This window comes from Glossina fuscipes, unplaced genomic scaffold (assembly GCF_014805625.2).
Source record: "Glossina fuscipes isolate IAEA_lab_2018 unplaced genomic scaffold, Yale_Gfus_2 222, whole genome shotgun sequence".
In the NCBI taxonomy this organism is placed as follows: Eukaryota; Metazoa; Arthropoda; class Insecta; order Diptera; family Glossinidae; genus Glossina; species Glossina fuscipes.
The window spans coordinates 2,741,886-2,761,911 of NW_023998565.1; the positions used below are offsets into that span (position 1 = coordinate 2,741,886).

General features: G+C 34.4%; 2 protein-coding genes across 4 annotated transcripts; one reads left to right on the forward strand and one right to left on the reverse strand.

Annotated features, from left to right (window-relative positions):
- Positions 1–388: 388 nt before the first annotated feature.
- Positions 389–1,963, reverse strand: LOC119642377 (zinc finger protein swm-like). Of its 3 annotated transcripts, none has more exons than XM_038041519.1 (3): positions 1,792–1,963; positions 1,070–1,694; positions 389–1,008 (listed from the first exon to the last, which is right to left on the reverse strand). In XM_038041519.1, the coding sequence occupies exons 2-3, from the start codon at positions 1,205–1,207 to the stop codon at positions 598–600; spliced, it is 549 nt and encodes a 182-aa protein (XP_037897447.1). In that variant the 5' UTR covers positions 1,208–1,694; positions 1,792–1,963; the 3' UTR covers positions 389–597. The 3 variants fall into 3 exon arrangements, with proteins under 3 accessions (XP_037897447.1, XP_037897448.1, XP_037897446.1); XM_038041520.1 differs by having other exon boundaries at positions 1,787–1,963; XM_038041518.1 differs by having other exon boundaries at positions 1,070–1,963.
- Positions 1,964–2,258: 295 nt separating this feature from the next.
- LOC119642385 lies at positions 2,259–16,740 on the forward strand. The gene is made up of 3 exons (XM_038041534.1): positions 2,259–2,384; positions 2,507–2,911; positions 10,446–16,740. The coding sequence occupies exons 1-3, from the start codon at positions 2,346–2,348 to the stop codon at positions 10,449–10,451; spliced, it is 450 nt and encodes a 149-aa protein (XP_037897462.1). The 5' UTR covers positions 2,259–2,345; the 3' UTR covers positions 10,452–16,740.
- Positions 16,741–20,026: the final 3,286 nt, after the last annotated feature.

Genomic DNA, 20,026 nt, shown 5'->3' on the forward strand with positions numbered 1-20,026 from the left:
TGATATTTATATATATTTTAATTCTCATTAAATAATGATTTTCTTATCTTATCTTTCTATTCTTTCTTAATAACTTTTTCTTTTTGTTTTTTACAAAATTTATTATCGAATTTCTTTTTCAAACGAAATGATTCAATTCTTTATTAATTTTTCTGTATTAATTATTTTCAGATAATATCCACAACGTAGAAAGTATTAACTAAACAATCAAATTAAGAATACTAGTAATAAAAATTAGAGAAAGGGCACGAGAAGCAAATTAGACATAACTGTGTTTGCAAACGATGTTTTAATTTATAAAAAGTAAAATATCCATGTACATATATATATCACGTGTATATATATATATATATATATAAATATATTTTTTCATATATACGTTTTTCATTTTTATTACAAAAACCTCAATATTGTGTACTTCGACGATGCAAATTTTGTGTGCTTGTAATGTTCCTGATATTACGAAATTAATGATTTGTTTGAATTTACAAGAGGAAATAGAAAAAAGTACTGAAATTACTACGCTTTTTAGCGCACAATTATTTGGGTATTGCATGCGTCTAAATTTTTGTACAATAAATTACGTGAAGTATATTTTTAAAGCCTATACCTTAGACTATGTTGTTTACGTTTGGCATGGCTTTTGTTCGTTTTGTCTTCAGATTCTTCATCCTTTTCTTCATTTTCAAGCCTTAATTCAGGCAGATTATCCGTGGCAGTAGCCTCTGTTTCGCTATTATACTGGCTAGGATTGGGAGAAGATATGGCAGCTGTGGTAGCTTCTTGAGGCTGGTTTGTTTTGTTGAGTTCTGCTGTTGTGGCTTCTTTATACACTGGACTAGCTATCTTTGGCTCCTGTACCACAGGAGCAAAAACAATTTGCAAATGTTTATCCTTAAATAGTTTGCCTCTTAATATCGCCTGTTCAGCGTTTATACGTGTAGCGTAAGAGAGTATCAACTGAGGTTTTTCCAAATCCATGTCATGCTTTGTAGTTTCCCCGAAATGCTGTTTATAGATAATTAAAAAAATGATTACAAATTGGAGTTTAATTTATATTTTAAACTACCTTAAAGTGCCCTAGAACAAAATCAGCTTCTTCACTATTAAAACCCGTTACCACAATGTTCTTAGGACGTCTGTCTACGCGGGTGGAACCTTCAGGATAGGAGTTTCGTGCACGCGCGGTATTCCTGCTCGCAGCCATGTAATGACTGGATTTGGCCAGATTAAAAGGAAAAGCATCGGAGCTGCTGCCCGAAATCCAACTCCAGCTGCATTGCGCACATAATCCGCGGCGCCGTTACTGACAAAGGCTCTCGCAATTAAAGCAGATGGATGAACAAATAAGGGATAATATAGCATCAACATATTTAAAGTTTTATTCGCCAACGTGACCATCGTAAAATGTGAAGATTAAGGCAAAGTTAAATCTTAGAGACTTTAAAAGATCGAATAAGTTGCTTTATCTTTCGATATGAAAAAAAAAAATTCATTTTTATCTTATCTAATTTGGGTTAGACTAAAATTGCTTCGTCGTATTTTTTTAAGTGCAAATTAATTCAACAATTGCTTAGTTATTTCCCCAATAATTTCAAATGCATCATTTATGTCTGTTAACGTTAACAAACGGTTTGCCGTAACACGTAAACTGGGGCGCACTGATTGTTTTTCTATGCTGTACAGGTAACAAGCTTCAATCAGAGCAATACCACGAGCAATACATTGAAATGGAAAATTACATGATCACACTGATTATTTCTTCGCAAATATTCTGTTATTATACCTTACCAGATATTTTCATTAACTTTTTACGCTCTTTATTGACCTACTCCCATGTAACGTTTAAATATATGTGTTTAACTGGGGAGAGTGGATGGCCTCATATGGTTAGCTTAGAGAAATTGGAAACTATTTGATGTATTAAGCACGATTCTTAGAGTTTCACAAAAAGCAAAAAGAAAACAATTACACAGTAAAACAGCTGTTCAAGATAACGGCAATAGGATTCATTTATAAACATAACTTTCCTTGCCTATCTCTTCTCTGTGTGTTTTTTTCTCTCATTAAACATTTACTGTTTTGGTTGCACGCTATACTTTTTTGGTTCCCTCTTGGAGTTATACCAAGTTTGCTACTATTTGATGCAACTTCGACATGCCTGAGATGATCACATCGTAAAGAGTTGTATATCGTAAGTAAATGTATGCTGACAGTCTGGCAAGCTCTATAAGACGCGCACATTTTTAATCAGCTGCTTTTATTGTTTACTAGGAATGATTTTTTTGTGAAAAGCGGGTTATTGCAATTATTGATCTTTAAGTGAATTGGTTAGAATTTCGGTAATGGTAATGAATATTCTCGCGGTAATTGGCGCAAGTCTTGTAAGTTTTAAAATCGTGAATTAACAAACAATATTTCAACAAAAATTAAACAGTTTGCTTATCAGTTCAAGTGTGTGAATCTGTACGTAAATGTTAAATTTAATTTTAATAAATTTTTTTAGCTGTTGTGTTTAAGAAAGCCACTTATTAAGCAAAGTGTTGTAAAAAAAACAACCGAAAAGAGTAACTTCCTAAATTATCAACTAAAACTGCAAAATCGTGTATCGATGCTATCAATGGCCTCGCTAACGCTGTTACAACGACACGCACAAACTCAACATTCTTCATTGGATGAGGAAAATATAGTATTGTGTAAAGCATCATTTACATTACCCGCAAAAGCAGTTTTAGAGGAGGTTTTAGTGAATAACGTTGAAAGTCAACGTTCGACCTATGCAGGCCGAAAGTCCCAGGAGAATGTCATTGAGAAGGTCATTGACCCTTGCACTACGCTAACAATAGAACCTGCATCACCGCAGTGCGTCTGGTTTTATGAAGTTCAGTTGCCAGCGTCTGAAAATGAGAAGGTAAGTGCAAAATAATCACTAGCTATTGTACAATAAATATGGTCATAAGTATATAAGGCCATCCATTCACCCTGTGCGTATGTATAAATCTTAAATCTACTAATACTAACTTCGATGGTAAATGAGAAAACTGTCCTGCCTGTCGACAACGACTATACAAATAACAAAAAATGTAATTAGTTTATTACGGCTTTACAGGGATGTGTGTTGAAGATTTATATCAAACACGATCTACACACGTATCACTCGTTTTTTTCAGATAAAATTAAAAATAGGTTTTTCATTTTTAGTAATATGTCTGGCGAAAATATTATTAATGAGAAAGAAAGACAATTTATTTTCATTCAATTGCATATGCTAAAGAAGAGAATTATTTGTTTTACGTTTTCTTACTACACAATAGCAAAAAGTTTTGAAAAACAGCTATGTAAGCGAGAATTGTAAGCATTTGCAAGCACCACCTAAATCGCTACTGTTGGCCCAAACCGAAGATTACATAGAATATTCGCGTAGCGGCAAAGTCATTAAAGGAATGGAAAAACCAAAGCTCGTAGTATATATGAGGAGGATATGCATCTTAGTAATATATAAACTGGGATTAGCTGGGAAAAATGAAAATCTCATATTAATTCTTTCCATATATTCATACAAGTGCTTGAACTATAATATATAATCTTGTATATATAAATGTATAAAAAATATACATTCATCTCCCCTTGTACGTCCCCTAAATAGTTTTATACAATTTTTATAGGCGTGGCATTCGATTTTCCCCTATTTTGAAAAATTGAAATCGTAGTAAACATATTTAGTATGTTGTTCAAAAATAAAACTTGAAAAATTAACTCGAAATTTAATATAAAAACGGAACATATTGTGGAAAAGTATGGTGGTGAAGAACAGCACTGGTATTCTCCCAATCTTTATTTTCTATACCACTTATGGTAGAGTGTATTTTAAGTGTGGACGTATATAACATCCAAAGGAGCTTAAGGTAGACCCAGCGATCGATTCGGAATCATTTTCTAAATCGATCTAAGCCTGTCTGATGTCTGCCCCACTTTATGTAAGACATCCCAAGCAAGTCCTTCGAAAAAAATCTCAACTTTTGATAATTTATGATGAAAATAAATTCATAGCAGCGTTTCAGCAAAAAAGTTAACGGCAGAAAATTTGGATCATATAAGCCTATTTGTTTTGGAAACCAACATATATAGTTATCACGAATCTCAAACTCTTATATGAAAATCTAACCTTCCAATATGCGGGCTTTCATGACAATTATGGCTTTGCGTGAAAATAATAGGTACTTCTTGGAGTATTATTACCAAAACGAGCGTATAACAGTCTTAGGCGAAGTGGTGTAGGGTATATAAGAGTAGACATTGTCGACTATAATGTTCTTACTTGTTTTTTATACTAAGTTAAAAGAGGGCTGGTTTTTTTGTTCAAAATTAAATAAAAACCAGTAATCATTAGAAGAGCGTGTCTGCACTGAGAACGATGTGGTTGATCTCGTCAAATCATTTCACGTTTACATTGCGTTCAAATTATTAATCGGTTAATTTCGGCTTATAAACATATCCTTTTTGTTTACTTACCAACAAATGTTGAACAATGCAAAAAAATGAAAAGAAATTAAATAATAAAAACAAGTAAGAACATTATAGTCGGGCAAGGCCGACCATTAAATACGCCACACCACATTGTTTAAGATAATTCTTATTTTTATTGCAGAACACAAAAATTATATCTTGTCTCTATATAAAGACAAAATTTCATGTGCGTATTTAAGGAGAAGCGGGCCCACAACGCAACCTAACGTAGTAAAAGTTTAATCCTTACATAAAATAGGCGTAAATGGTATGAATTTTGTGGAGTTTGTTTTCTGCCCCAAAAATAAAAATTTTTGTGAAGATTTTAAATGAGATAATATTGAAAAAAAAGATCGAAATGAACCGAACTTAGTACAGTGAACTTTTTATCTTAATGATCGTTATGATCAGGTTTTCGTTATGAAAAATTGAAAATTAGACCTTTTTTCATCATATGAGAGGAGATCAAGAAAATGGCCCCAGCCGGTCCAAAGTTTTCAAACCAATTTGGAATGCCGAAATACTACTACTTAGTCAATTTGCGGAAAAATTTTGAAAATTAAAAATTTTTTCCATACAATGACTTTACAGAATAGGGCTTTATATGGTAAGTGGTCGAAAAAGTGGGTCGATCCAAACAATTCTCAACGGTCTTTGTTCTTGGGCCAAAACACGTCGCAGTTCCATATTTCCACAAAATCTCTAATATCTTAAAAAAATGCGACCTGTAACTTGACCACAATTTCACATGGACAAACATCAGACGACGGGTAGGCTAAGGTCAATTCAGATTATGATTCTTAATCGATCGGTATAATAAAAGGTGTGTCTATTTTAAGCCCTTCCATATGTTACATACGCTAGCTTAACCTCTAACCACTTGTGGTATAGGATATAAAAAAAAAAATATCCACTGCTTAAAGAAGAAGTAAGTTATGCTTATCGCTGCTTATTGTTGTCTTTACACCTTCACTTATAAAATGCACGTCTCAACGTGTAACATCTGTATCAGATTTTTTGCATTCCGGTTCATTGGCTGCGGGCAATTTTCTTGTAAACAAACAAACAAAATTGGCACCAAAACAGAAGGGCAGCTTTCAACATAATTAATAATTTTTTGTATTACTGTTAAAAATGAAAGGCAATATTAATATAAAATGTATCTAAAAAGATAATATGTAAATTCTATTGCAAGGTGAGGAAAATAACAACCTATTATCCCTCAATCGGAACTGCATAACAATATAGGTACAATGTTTTAATAAATAAAAAGAAAGGATATAAACTTAGAAATTAAATATTAATATAGATTATTTAGTCTTAAAGCACTAGCATCTATGGGCCTTATAAAAAATTTTTCACATTTCACTCGCGACAGTTGAGTTATTAGACGAGATTATTTGCCTATTCGGCCACTCAGGCGGATAGAAATTAAATAATTTAAGAGAAGAAATGGATGGAGTCCCAAATGGAACATCCAGTATATATACCTTTTCAGTCATTTTATTTCATTGGATTGATCTAGAAGATATAATGCCAAAGGATATAAGAGATTACTCAATCGGACACGAGGAAAATTTGCTTTTTTGTCAATTTTAGCCGAATTTAGGAAAACGGTCGAAATCATATGATAAATTACCCAGAATCAGTATAAATTGACTATAATATATGTGTCCTAAAAATATGCACTTCTTTCATATTTCTATTGTAGGCTTTAATTTTAAGTAAGCTTATATCTGTTCTCATTAGCTCATTAGGAAAAGAAAGTAGATATTGTTTACCCTATGATCACGGTTTAAGAATATGCAAATTTTTATATGTTGATGCAAACCTCGGTATTTTAAAATATTTGAAAAATTTTCAACTTTAGAAGTTTCACATTTTCTCTACGGTGGTTAAATGCGCTGAGTGCGATATTTATTGGTATTTATCCCCGTGCAATAGAGGGTTTTTCTTGCTCACAATACAATTAAATGCACTTTACTTAATCATTGTAAAGCAATTGATAGCTGCATCGCTGATTCGATTATTAATTGATTCTATTATATTAATAATTTTCATTTTTTCCAACATTTAATATCAATGAATGATATGAGATGACCAATGAGAGATATATATAAAGTTTGTTGTGTTATTGCGTATACGCAATTTTTATAAGCTGGAAAAAGCAGAAAAGAAGTGGCTATACTTTTATTAACATTTCTTTATTTTGTTGTTATTTTATATTATTTATAAAACGAAAAAATGTTCTCAGTCTAGAACGTTGGGGTGGCAACTTTTTATTTATTTGCTTTCTTAAAGTAAACAATTTTATTGGTCTTTCTGTAATTTACATGCTTTATAGCCAATTCTCTACATAATATTAGAAAAATTTTATGACCTCTGCTCTTCTGTTAAAAATAAAAGGAAATTCAAGAAACCTTTTACGTATGTGATCTCATCGAAAAGAAAATGTAATTAAATCGCAAAATCTGACCCACATCTTATTAAGAATTGTCACGAACTTCTTACCAAGGATTAGGTTTGTCCAATCACTGTTCAACACATAACTAAATTTTAATGATTCAAACTTAAAGTTAGAGCTGTGCGCGGTTTCGTTAAAGTCCTGTTGATGACCGGCCGTTAAAAGCGCGATATGTGAGGTGTGTGTTTTTAGCAATCGTCGTCGTGTTGGTGAGTTAAAAGAAAAAATGTAATGTAGCAAACAAAAGTTGGCCTTCCTCTCTCTCACTGCATAGATTTTTTCATTTTTTTTTTTTACATGCTTCACCTAATGTAATGAGAGGGTGCACGGTTTTCCCTTTAACAACGGGTGTGTATATGTAATACATTTTGATTAAAACATTTGTATTGCGACATCATTCATTTAACTTGAAAGAAGCATAACATCAACGTCGTTATCGTCATTATTGTCGCTAGTATTATTATTATATTATGCGAAATGTGCTCATCAATGGATAGCAATTGTAGGATAAAGTTGTCATAACAGGGAGTGCTTTTGTTTCATAATTCTCTCGTGTAATTTCTAGTTTTGATTTAACATCATTTTCAGTATTTAAGTTCGGAGATCTTCAGTTTTTCTTTTATGGGTATGTAAATTTAAATTCATTTTTATACTGTTTTTAATATTTATGCCCTGCACGATTTGTGGGACAGGATATATTAAATTTGTGTGGGCGTACGTAACGCCCAGGGGCCTTAAGACAGAGCCCCCTTTAATTTTACTGACCGAGTCAGAAAATGATTCTAAGCTTGTCTGACCGTCTGTCTGTCTGTCTAACTAATGTCCGTCCCGGTATTTTTGCGTTCAACACACTGGCCGCAATTTTTAAGATATTTTGATGAAATTTGGTACATTGACGTATCTTGACCCAAAGAGAAACGCTGTTGAAAATGGTTCGGATCGGTCTTTTTTTTCGATAACTCCCCATAGCGCTTTATTTTCAAAAGTAGTTACGTGGCAAAGAATTGCAATTTTCAGAATTTTTCGACAAAAGTTTCTGAGTAATGGTATTTCTAAATTGGTATAAAAAATTTGATTCAGTTGGGGCAATTTGTTGAACTACTTCTCATGTAACTGAATCTTTGTATGGTGAAACGATTTGATTCTCAATATTTCGTAGTGAAAATAAGTTTACAATAGTGAATTGACAAAGAAGTTAACCTTACCATATTTGGACAACGTCGATCTATTTTTTGGAGAGCATCGTTTATAAAGATTTTCAAGAAAGGTAAAACCTTGCACGCCAAAAACCGTATCTGCCCATATGCTATGATGAAATTTGTACCACATGGCTCTATTTCTTAGACCCCACTCCATATATAAGATTTCTCATGAAGAGTGTGAGACAATGAAGCACTCAGTACTGAATGACTTTCTTCTTAAGAAAGAAAACTTCTTGCTTTTTTTAAGATTTAATTTCATAAAATTTAAAGAGCACCATCATATAACCAAATTATTTGAGTCAATTTTAAGCTGATACGACTGCGAAGAGAAGGAAGAAAAGAGTTAACATCGTCAGCGCACATTAAGTTCTGGCTAATCACCGAGGGTAAATAATTCACGTATAAATTAAATAAAAGTGGTCCTAAATGGCTGGCTTGAAGGACGCCAGACGTCACGGGAAATTCATCCGAAGTGATGAAGTTAAACAGAACCCTGAATGATCTCTTATGCACATAAGAGCTTATCAGCTTCCCTAAGTAGAAACGGAAGCCAGAGGCCTAGAATTTGAAGTTGTGGTGAACTAAGTCAAACGCTTTACCAAATTTATATATACGATATCCGTGCGAAAGCGAAAGAAACAAACTCTAAGAGTTTCGTGACAGCAGATCTTCCTTTCCGAAAGTCATGCAAAAGCAATAGCAAAAGCTAAATGCTGAGTAGCAATTCGCTCAAACAATTTAGATAAGGCATTCATAAACAAATTTTTATAGACGTCACAGGTTAACGTCAAAAATTACATAGCGAGACGCCTCTATGTCGGTTGCTTTTTTTCTTTTGGCACAGATTCTAACCAAGTTGTCTCCATTAAGCGAAAGTTGGAATTTATGTCGATATATTAAAAGATGTTAATCGAGTTTTCTGCCCTTTGTAAAGTTTAAGTACATCTTAATAATGGAATGAAAAGACCTTATTAACATTTTTGTGTAACATTCATTAAATACTAAAAAACTTTTTGACTTAGAATTTGGTACAAATCAAAAATTTAAAAGCAGAATAGTCATGCACAAATAAAAATGGCATTAATCAGCCCACAAGTAACACAATACATGCCTATGTTTACGTACTAGTTGGATGTGAAGGATATCAAAGACTCTCTACAAGTTGGACGTATTTGTTGTAATGGTTTCTCCTTGGTTTTAAAAGGTAAACCGAAGAGATAAAAGGTGCACCCTTTTTACTAGTTCCAGCGATGGGAGGTTTTCCCATTAAAATTTATAACGAGTCGCGTTTATATACACGTCATCGTAAGAAGGAGGGAGGATTTATTAAATTGGTCGAGATTTCGCAATGTGTTCGATAATTCTTCATATACATATACTTGAACCCTTATCGCTGTATTTCGAGCTCATTCGTTTTAAACCCGTCGAGCCGTCTGTCTGTCCATGAAAATTTGCAGTTAAAATTTTCACTAAAGTGAAAATTGAGAATCAAACGTACCTTAAATGTGTTGTAGAAAATTTCAGATTTAGACATGACTTATCTTAACACTATACAACTATTTTATTGTTCTTATTCACAGCTGAGGGGTATGAGTTGGAAACTTTCCGTTGATTTTATCGTGTATGTCGATCGCCTGCTGTTTTATCTCTCTCCGCACTTAAGCTGCTAGTTGAAATCTTTAATTCAACCTAGGAATTTTTGTCTTTCGCGTTGATTGGTATCATAATGTCGTCCTGAGTCCATTTTCTTATTTTTCGAAATAAATATGAAATTTAATTAAACGCAATAGATTTCATTTTTCACTTTTTGTATGTATCTATCTTAATATTTTCCGCAAGTCTGTGGAATCTTAGTACCAATTTGTTGGCCGTGAAACGTTTGGTCCGAACGCATTACAGCAGGTAATAGTGTAATGTTTATATATAGCTCCATTGTCTGTATATACCTATTTGCTTAAAAATATGTTATATTTAGCAAATGTTCAGGGTGCGGCCTACTAAAAAATAGTATATTGTCAGCTTGTCAATCACTGCGTTTGTATGTTTGAAGAAGAATATTACAAGCTACTAAATTATTTTTTGACGCAGTAAATGCATCACACATTTAAAAATGTCTTTCTAGTTCAACATTGAATTTAATGAAAAAGAAAAAATCGATGTCATGTAAACTATAATTTTTTTTTTTTTATTTAAAAGGCTGTTAAAGGTTCATAAATAAATTATGAAATAATTAAACGGTACATGCATGTAAAGCTTTTTATGTTATTTTTCAGACTTAAATTCAACTACAGTTAAAGATCAAATTCAGACCTAGTTCCTTTTAATCATTCGACGCTATAGCCAAGAACTTGAACTCAAAAGTTGAGAAATTATGTAAATGTTTCTATCGCTATACGTGGCGCGCCTGCATTGTGGGCTTAGTTTCACGACCTGATGATTCACAGTTTTAATGAGAAGCAGAGAAGAAGTGCTTTCTAAAGAGCACCCCACCATTTGTGAAGTGCCATAATGAGACTATGGGTGCGGACCCATAATTCCGCGGAGAAGCCGATGGCTACCTAACACGCAATATCCAAATTCAATATCGTGGCGATTTGTAAATAATCATAGTCATTACACTACTACTACCCATATCTGTAAAGAGCACGGATAAAAGCTAAGAAGAAGTTCCTTTCGGTCCCCAACAAAAATGACAATTTGCACACTCTTTCTTAAGAGGGCGGAGCATGATAGATTTTAAATGTCTGCGGGGATAAGTGGAGACAGCCCGCAGCGATCCTCTTAATGTTGTTATTGCTTCTTAGATCTGTAACCATGCTAATATCCTCATACGCTGAACTCTCCCGCTGCCGAGGAAAACAAATATGTAGAAAGGTTTCAATACGAACCGTTTATCAATCGTGGTGAAAGAAAAACTTATGCTGATACAAAACTATTTACACCGCTTGTCAAGGCAACAATCAATTTGAAGGTGTCTGTTCTTCGCTTTGACCGTCTATTAGTCTATCTGACTTTACGCTTATTTACCGACGAACTTTTTCGCCGCAGTAAGTTGAAATATAATTTCTATCCCTGCTCAAAACATATTTTTTTACCCGCAACCGACGGATGACGATGAATTTGACTTTAACTGTTTAGAAATTGTTTATTTAGTACAATTTATTTATTTTGGTGCCGTCAAAGTTCTATGGGTTGAGATGTAACTGAGATGCTTTGCCGCTTTCTTACGCTACATCGCCGATTCTTTTACAACTTCAATTAATATGAAGCATTTTTCCTCCCTATATCTTGATTTTGCGCTACGATACACAAAACTAAACTTTTTCAAAACTGAACGAGAAACTTTGTGATATGATGCTTTTCATGATCAAAATATCTGTAGCGATGTTTTAGAAGAACTTAAAATATATGTTGATCTTTTGCCTCAACTCTCTACGATTTACGGGAGATATTTCTGCCGGTTTGTCTGAATATGTGAAAATACACAAAATATACAAAAATAAAGAAAAAATAAGAAAATAAAAAGAACAAAATTCGTGCATAAACAAACACAGAAGAAAGAAAAAAAAGAAGCATGCACACATGTAGTACAAAGGCACAATCATAACTGGCATAAATCCTGGTTATGGGTGAACCCCTAAGCCATTGCAAACATGCAAAACCTTGACAACCAACAATTTTAAAAAAGTGTAGTTGAATTTTCGAATCTTATGAAGATATTGAAATTAGAAGCTAATCTAAATACGACATAGAAAGAAGCGCGCGTATTTAGGAGAATTGATTCAATAGTTTTTAATAATTTCGACATTAAGATAGATATCATTTATAATTTAGAGTAGGACTCCAAAAGGATTGAAAAACTCATCATCACATCTACAGTGCTTAAGCTTTATGAAGGCAAAGCTCCTAGAGAAATTGCTCGTGACATTGAAGGGTATATTTCTAAGTAAGGTCGGCGTATCGATAGTATTAACTTAATTAAGAAGGAAACACCGGGAATAAATCTACGTTTTTTAAGTGACGGCAAGACTAGGCTAAGCAATCTATTTTGGTAAGGAGCCAAAGGGACAAGCCCATTCAACCCAAATCCCTAAGGACAAAGACCAGAAATTGTTTTCGAACGGATTCTATTGAATTTACATAGCGCCTGTGAAGCCATGCTTAAATGGGGAAATATACGATTTGATAGCGAAATGTATTTGCTGAGTAACAATTCGTTTAAACAATTTAGAGAAGACACTCAGTTTGGCGTCTATATTTCTCGACCAGATATCTGCTTCCACCTTTGTGATTTGGAATAAAGAATGTGCTCTTTCAAAAGGAAGAGCACCCGTTTTCAAAGAAAGACTAAAAAATGCTTGAGATAAACTCGTCCTTTCTAGATGGTACGTTCTTTAGGGTGCTTTCCGACTTTTATCAATCTGATGATGAGAATGATGTCGCTCCAGGCGTCCCACAAAAGAATCACTTGGGACCTATGAATAAAGCTAGATCAGTGCTAGGCTTCACCAAACGCTGTTGGAGGGAATTTGACGACCCATATGTGACGGGAACACTATACGTGAGCTAAGTACGCCCTACATTGGAATACGCATCGATGATACGTTCACCGTCGTATCGTATTGAATCTTTGTTCTTCTACGCTAAGAAAATTGTGTTGGAATCCAAGTGTCCCCCTATCTCCTTGCGTAAATAGATTGCTACTTATATCCTTACCGTTACCTTAGGAACGTAAGATGGTGTTGGGCATTGTTTTCATGGTAAAGTTAATTAATCGTGCCATTGACTTGCTGTTTTTGTTAAGTACGATTTTAACGCTTCTTTCCGTCCGACGAGGAACTTCTTAAAAGTCTCTGCAGCAACGTAAATGAGGTTGATAACCTAATTTCCTTATCGGATTCTGCTGCTTTCATTTGATGATCATGCACTGCCGATGTCTTATCTAAACTAATTGTTAAGTTCTATTATTCTGAATGCTAATGTGGAGTTTGATGAGTAATAGATAGACACGTAGTTTATTTTCTTATAGGTTTGCATTAACTGTCGGTTGTTTTAACACTTCTTCTGCTTGTATTGTAATAAGGTTAAGCTTTCAAGTATGTATGAAATGCACAGTTCGGCTGAATTTTCGCTGTAATTGAATTCTGACACATGATGGAATGCCATTAAGCACAGTCGCACAATTATATATAAGTGAATTTAAAGCTTGTAAGACATCTCTATGTGGAATGACTACATACGGAATGGAGATTGAATTTGTGGTTTGATATTGGTAATTATCACTTAAATTAGAACCAGCAATAGAGAAACTTCGACGAAAGAGATTCGAGGTTTTAGTATCACCAGAGCTCGTTTTTCTTATTTTTAAAGTATTTAATTACTTTATTGAAGCGTGGCGAGTATATACCTTGGTCCGATTGTCTGACGGGAACGAACGCAAGATAGTTGGGCCTAATACATTATAGAACGAGGATATTAGGGTTTCCATATTTCCGGCATCAACATCGTAAGGTGTGAAAGGTGATATTTCAGTGTGTGCAATATTTGCTTCATTGAAATCACATTGTACATTTTGACATTGCTTGTGTTTCTCTAATAAAGAAACTGGTGTAAGTATTTTCATACTAAAGAAATTGGTGGGGTGCGTTATTCGTTTGCAACATTCATGAAAAAATGTACGTACATATGCATCGTTCGTAGGCATAAAATTCTAAGTTAATTTAGTTGCGATTGTCCATTTATCCAAAATCAAACTAATTTGTATCAGCACCTAACAAACGAGTAAAAAATAGTGCGCACTTGAGGCGTGGACGTAAGAAAAACAATTTAAGCTCGTCCTAACAAAACACTGCCATGATATAATATTTGCAAACAGAGAATTAATAAAATACTATTTTTGCCGAAATATTTGAACTTTAGAAACTAAGAATTAGTGCATACATATGTGCATTCAGCTTTGCTTAGCTAAATCTAGGAAAAGTCATTAGGAACGACCGTAGTAGTAGTAGCATACAGAACGCATTGCAACGTGAAGTGCGAGTTGTCAGAATCTAACAGCTTTGCCGGATTTTCAAGTAATTGGTAGCACAAAATCAAGAGAAAACAAATAAGAATATTCAAGTGGGTCATAACATACTCCATAGCACAGTAACGACTTCAAAATAACACGCATAATATCCCGATCCAATCCAATTTCAATAGAATTCGCGTTTGAACCAAAACAAGCGCAAAATATCTCAAAAATTAAGAAATATAGCTTGAACCAAAAAGTCGGATGGCCAGACAAAAAGGCAAGATCAGAGTCGCTATCTGAATCATTCGATCAAACAAAAGATGGAACTATCTCAAGTCATGTCCTTGTATCATAACCGGTATAAGGTACAAAAAAAAAAAACAGGCGAACTTGAAATGACAACGTTCCACAAATGCGTTTGTTGGATGACATGAATCATTCCAAAGAAAATGAAAAAATTCAAATTCCCTTCAAGTCAGAGCCGAGATATTCACTTTATCAGTGGAAACGCGCTTGGTTGTTTAAGGAAAATGTAGTCTAAGTAATTTAATAACTAAAAAATGATGGCGAAGGTGAAGGCTTCCAACATGATATATCTCGCGTGGCTGTGCGAGGACTGATGAGTACTAATACGATGAGGATAAATTGTAGTAAACCTGATACCATACAGAAGATATGATATAGGTTGGATTAGGTCTTTGGAAAGGTATTTAATACCCAGAATTACTTAAAACAGAACCATTTTTCTAGATCGCTTTTTGAAAAACAATGACATATATATGGAAGCATAAAACATGGTCCAAAATAGTGTGATTCGAATAATGGGCAGTTAGCTGACGATAAACGAAAAGATCATTCATCAAGTAAGTAAATAGTACATTTGGAGTCTTAAGAAAAAATAAACTTTGCCAAATCAGTGCCAATTTGATGTTCAATTTTGAAAACGGGGTAAAATATGTTAAATCTCCGTAAGGAAAAAAAACAAAACAAATTAAAATTGGAAGCAAAACTGAGCAAAAGAGTTGGCGAAATTGTGAGTGGAATGAAAAAAAAAATCGCAATCAGGCATCACACCAACAACTCAAAGCTATGCATATCGAACTGAAGTGATCGCGTGGTTGAGCCACTTATTCCCTTGCAGTTTGGGACGATATGCGGACAATAGAAGTAGGAGCCTATTAAGTGCCATACATCATCTTACCGTAAACAATGATGGATACTTTATTCTGTCGAAAGAAACAAAACTGTGGCAACAGGAGGCCTAGTGATGGTGCGTCAGATATGCCACTGGCATGGCATGTACCACAACATTAGCTGAGTTGTACGGAAATGTACGTCACGTTTAGAGTATAACGTAGAGCAACGTAAACCCGCAGCAGAAATGTTCACGGAACTCCCAAAGAAGCTGTGGATGACTATATGTTCCGAATTTTTAGGCCCTATTCTAGTGACGCGATCGAGGAATACAATGAATGCTGTTTATCTTTATAGACAAATTTACCAGGTGTGCCGAGTTGATCCCAATACGAAGTGCTACCGTCGAATTACTCATGGAGGTATTACGGTAGAGGGTTCTAGGGCGCTTTGGAGGGGCTAGCGGTGTCACCACCGACACTGGTAGATGTTTTCGCTAGTATTTTGTTCTTAAAAATTCAATACGTATATTTTGGTTAAGGAGAGTTCCTTCCTACTGCACTTAGTTTTAGGTAGCTTCTTCTGTTCTTCACGTGTGTAAAATGTGATTTTATGTTCTAATATTAGATAAAAATACAACGCTGTAGAATGTCGGGTTGTGAATCTGCCTCTGTGATAAATTAATTGCGCTTTGTGTTGTTTGTTAGATAGGGGAATATTTCTAAAGTTCGTAAAAGTAGTCAGAAAATAAAAACCAGTTACTTGCAAAGCAAAAAAAAACAAAGTTTTTCATCAAAATTCACGCCGATAAAAAACAGTTCAACTTCGTAAGGTTTTGTATGGCAATCAAAAGGTTTGCTTCTATTTAATATCAAGTCCAATTGAAGTACAACCGCGTGGATCAATTTGTCGATCTTAAGCACACTACGCGTGTTTTCTAAAACGGATATTCACTTTAAATCAGGGGAAAAAACGGGGAAATAATAAATATGATCAGTGGGGAGACAAAAACAATCCCAAATTTAAATTAATTGCGCAATTGCAAAGTTGATTGCGTAAAAGTAGCATCTAAAACTTAACGGGCCGTCATAAAATTAATTTTATACGCTTAAAAACAAAGGAATGAGCTCTTTGATCGGACCCATAGAAGTTTTCAAAAATTCGCATTTTCTTTTTCTTTGGGATATACATATATAAAATAGATCCCAGATATACATGTACCCAAACAATATTAGATCTTGCTAAAAATGCATAAGTTATTTATTTACAGGTCAAACAAAAAACTATACACTAACGCATTAGTGAAGTGCACAGAATCCATTACCCGTATCGCTAGGAGAAAAAGAAGAATTTCAAAGGGTAACAAAGCATTTTGCATAATTACCTGAAGTAACATAATAAACTAATAAGTGGAAGGTGAACGAAATTAAATAAAAATATATTGTAATTAAACGCAAGCAAATCTGTTAAAGCAACTCCCAATTTGCAATGGCTTTTAAATTTTGGTGAAGGAATTCCACGTAAACCAAACAATACATTGAACATATAAATTTGAGAACATTCAGTTCTTGAATAGAAACTTGGCCACGAATGCAGCGAACTCAGCCGATATCACCTTCTCATCTTGAAAGCTCGTGTGTAGAAAAACTAAATTAAGCGTAGTATTACCAATAAATTGAAACTTAGAAACCACTTCAGAATAACACTTATTAGTATGAGATTAAGATGTCTATTCGAAAACAAGTTTAGCTCACATTCAATAATGCTTCCTTGGTGATGTCTTCATTTCATAATGAAGGTATTGATATCAGTTTTCTAAATTTTCAGTTTTGTTAATTTTTATGATTTAGTAAAATAGATAAAATGTTTTTATACAAGTAATATATATATAAAAATAAAAAAAAGACATGTCAATGAATATAAAAATTACATATGAATGAGCAACTTCACATATACACAAATTACATTGATTAGATCAGTAATGAGAAATGAGCCTATACACCAAATGTGCGTAAATTATATATATATGTATATATATATCTAACATGAAATGAAGTTTGGATTTTTGTTAAGAGAAAAGCTTAGGGGTCCTCGCACCCAACTTTGAGGTCTCTAATTGAAAACATTAGTCGAAGACAATATGTAGGGTACGATGCAGAATGGTCCAGCCCGTTCGGTAAGTAGGTTTCGCCCGTCCGTTTGTTCTTCTAAGGGTAAAACACGTGTATTTCCTTTAGTTGTAATCGTCTATGCAGTGTCCGTGGGATAAAACTTTGAAATCCCCATATCGCGCTAGCTAGCTAGTTACCTCAGAAATGACACGTGCGTCCGTCTCTACGATCAATCCTCTTAAAATGTAACTCTAATGAAAGCAATAAAGTCCATAGTTCTATAGATAAACAAAATGTAACGACATGTAGACAGCTTCCCCGTTATACATAAAACTTGCCTATGCAAAGTACTACACATGGGAGCTTTTACCGAAACATTTCCCTTCTAAGTTTACAGGTGACTACCTTTAACGTTCTTCTCTCTTCTGGATTCCCTTTTAATTTTCTCACATTGTAGCCAGTCGTCTTCCCACAATTGATTTCGATCGTTACCTCTTTTTCCCTTCACATTCCTGTGAACAAGAGTTTTCAAAAGGGATAATGAAAATAGGAGACATTGGACCTATTTACGTCTTAACCGATGTCCCCGGACGTACTTCTATTCCCCCATACGGTTTCAAATTTGAAATATGAAAGAATATGATTGAAAGTATGAGACAGTGTAGAATTCCAATTAAGGCGGCGTTTGTAACCTTTAAGAGTGGGAGGGTAAGGTTTGTAACCTTTAAGAGTGGGTGATGCCGAACTATCGTCTGGTCTCCACGTCCGAAACATTAGGTTATAATCAAATCTTTGATCTTGCGTAACTTGCTTAATATTCCTTCTTATTAAATAGGTAAATCCTTCGAGAGTTTTGGCTCTCTTCGATGATGACTTTTCAAATTTTCAATAGCCTTCATGTCGCCTTCATCATATCCTTCATCACGTAGACGTGGGCTTGCGTCCCGGTATGATATACGTTGGTGTATACCCTGTAGAAGTAGAGATAAACGCGTCGACAACCATTAATAGCGGAAGGTATTTTTACTACGTAGTATGGTCTGCTTCGCAAAATTCTGCTACGATTGCTTTTATCGTTCGGTTCACTCTTTCCATCGCACTCCTTATTCTCGGAGATATGCCTTGAAAGTGTTTGCTGGTGTGTTGGGTTCCGTTGGCGGTAATGAATCTCTTGAGAACCAAATCGGCTTACGATTCTTTCGCTTGACTATACTGTCGCAACTCACTTTGCCATCCGCAAATTTTCCGCTTGCATACCCTTTTATCAGCAAGTTCTTATTACCTAAATTCATCGCAACTTTTTTGATCCGTTAATAGATTTTCCCGCAAAATTTCCTGCCAATCGTAATTAATCCTTTCTCTACTGGCCAGCTGTACGGCGCAGATAACGCGCTATGAATGCGTACTTGGTTTTTCCTTTTCTTTAGAGTTTGATTTCTTAGAAAATCTATTTCATGAAATATCAAATTATCAAATATGGCATTTTCCAAACAATATATCTTGCACAATTGTCGTTGTAAAGTCTTCAGGGATTGACAATATTATTATAGTGTCCCCTGTTATTAGCTTGTTAATTGTTTTGGTTTAGAGTGGTTACCACTTTCTTTCCAAACTAAGAAATGGAAGTTAGTAGGCTTTTTATTTGTATTGCATACAATTCTTCAGTTACGGTGAGTGAGGCAATTTGATTATTGGAGGTGTTATTGTGCACTTTCACCTCTTCTCTGACTTGTTTGTTTTCCATTTCAGGTTTTGTTAGAGTTTTCTTAGTCGACTTTCAAAAACATACTCATAGCGTTCTTAGGCGGCGGTTATTAATTATTAGCGTACTGACCTTCTTTTCGCCTCGTTGTTTCTTTTTCTCAACCATTATAGAGTGCGTGCTAATTGTTCTTCTGCGTCTCCTTTACATCTTTATTGATATGGGCCTAGGCCGATGATATGCCATCTCCATAGGGAATGCCGATGATCCATAGGGAAATATGACAGTGGTTCAGCTGTCCAGACAAATATAGGAAGTCTCATTAATATTGAATTTTTTCGCTCGACAAAAAGTAAATGCTTACTAAACCTAGTCCATTGTCCAAATATATATTAAAAAAGCAAACAAAACTTTATTTCAGTAGACAAGAACACAACACAATTTCAAAAACTCAAAACACATAGCGTCATTAATATTTGGATTTTTCATATAAGCAAGGATACGAAGAAAAAAAACGTCATATTAACAAAATTAATATTCGGTGGAGTATCCTTTTTGCTTAATAACGTCATTTAAACGTTTTAACGCACATTGTCCAATATTTCTTGTGTTCAAAACAGGGATCTTACACCAATCTTCTTGTTGTCTATTTTTGAGATCATGGGCGAAAAAGATTGAGTGATTTCGCATACAGCGGCTCAATTCGTCCCACTTATTTTTCATAGGTTTCCTGCCCGGTGATTGGAGAAGAGGGTGAAGCACTTTGAGGCAGTTATATAAAAGACGCGTCGCTAGTCAAGAGTAAAATTTTCAAGTTCAGAAATACATTATCAAATCATAAAGTAAGTAGTTCACATAAAGATAGCAAACCCCTTTTGGAATATTATCAAATTG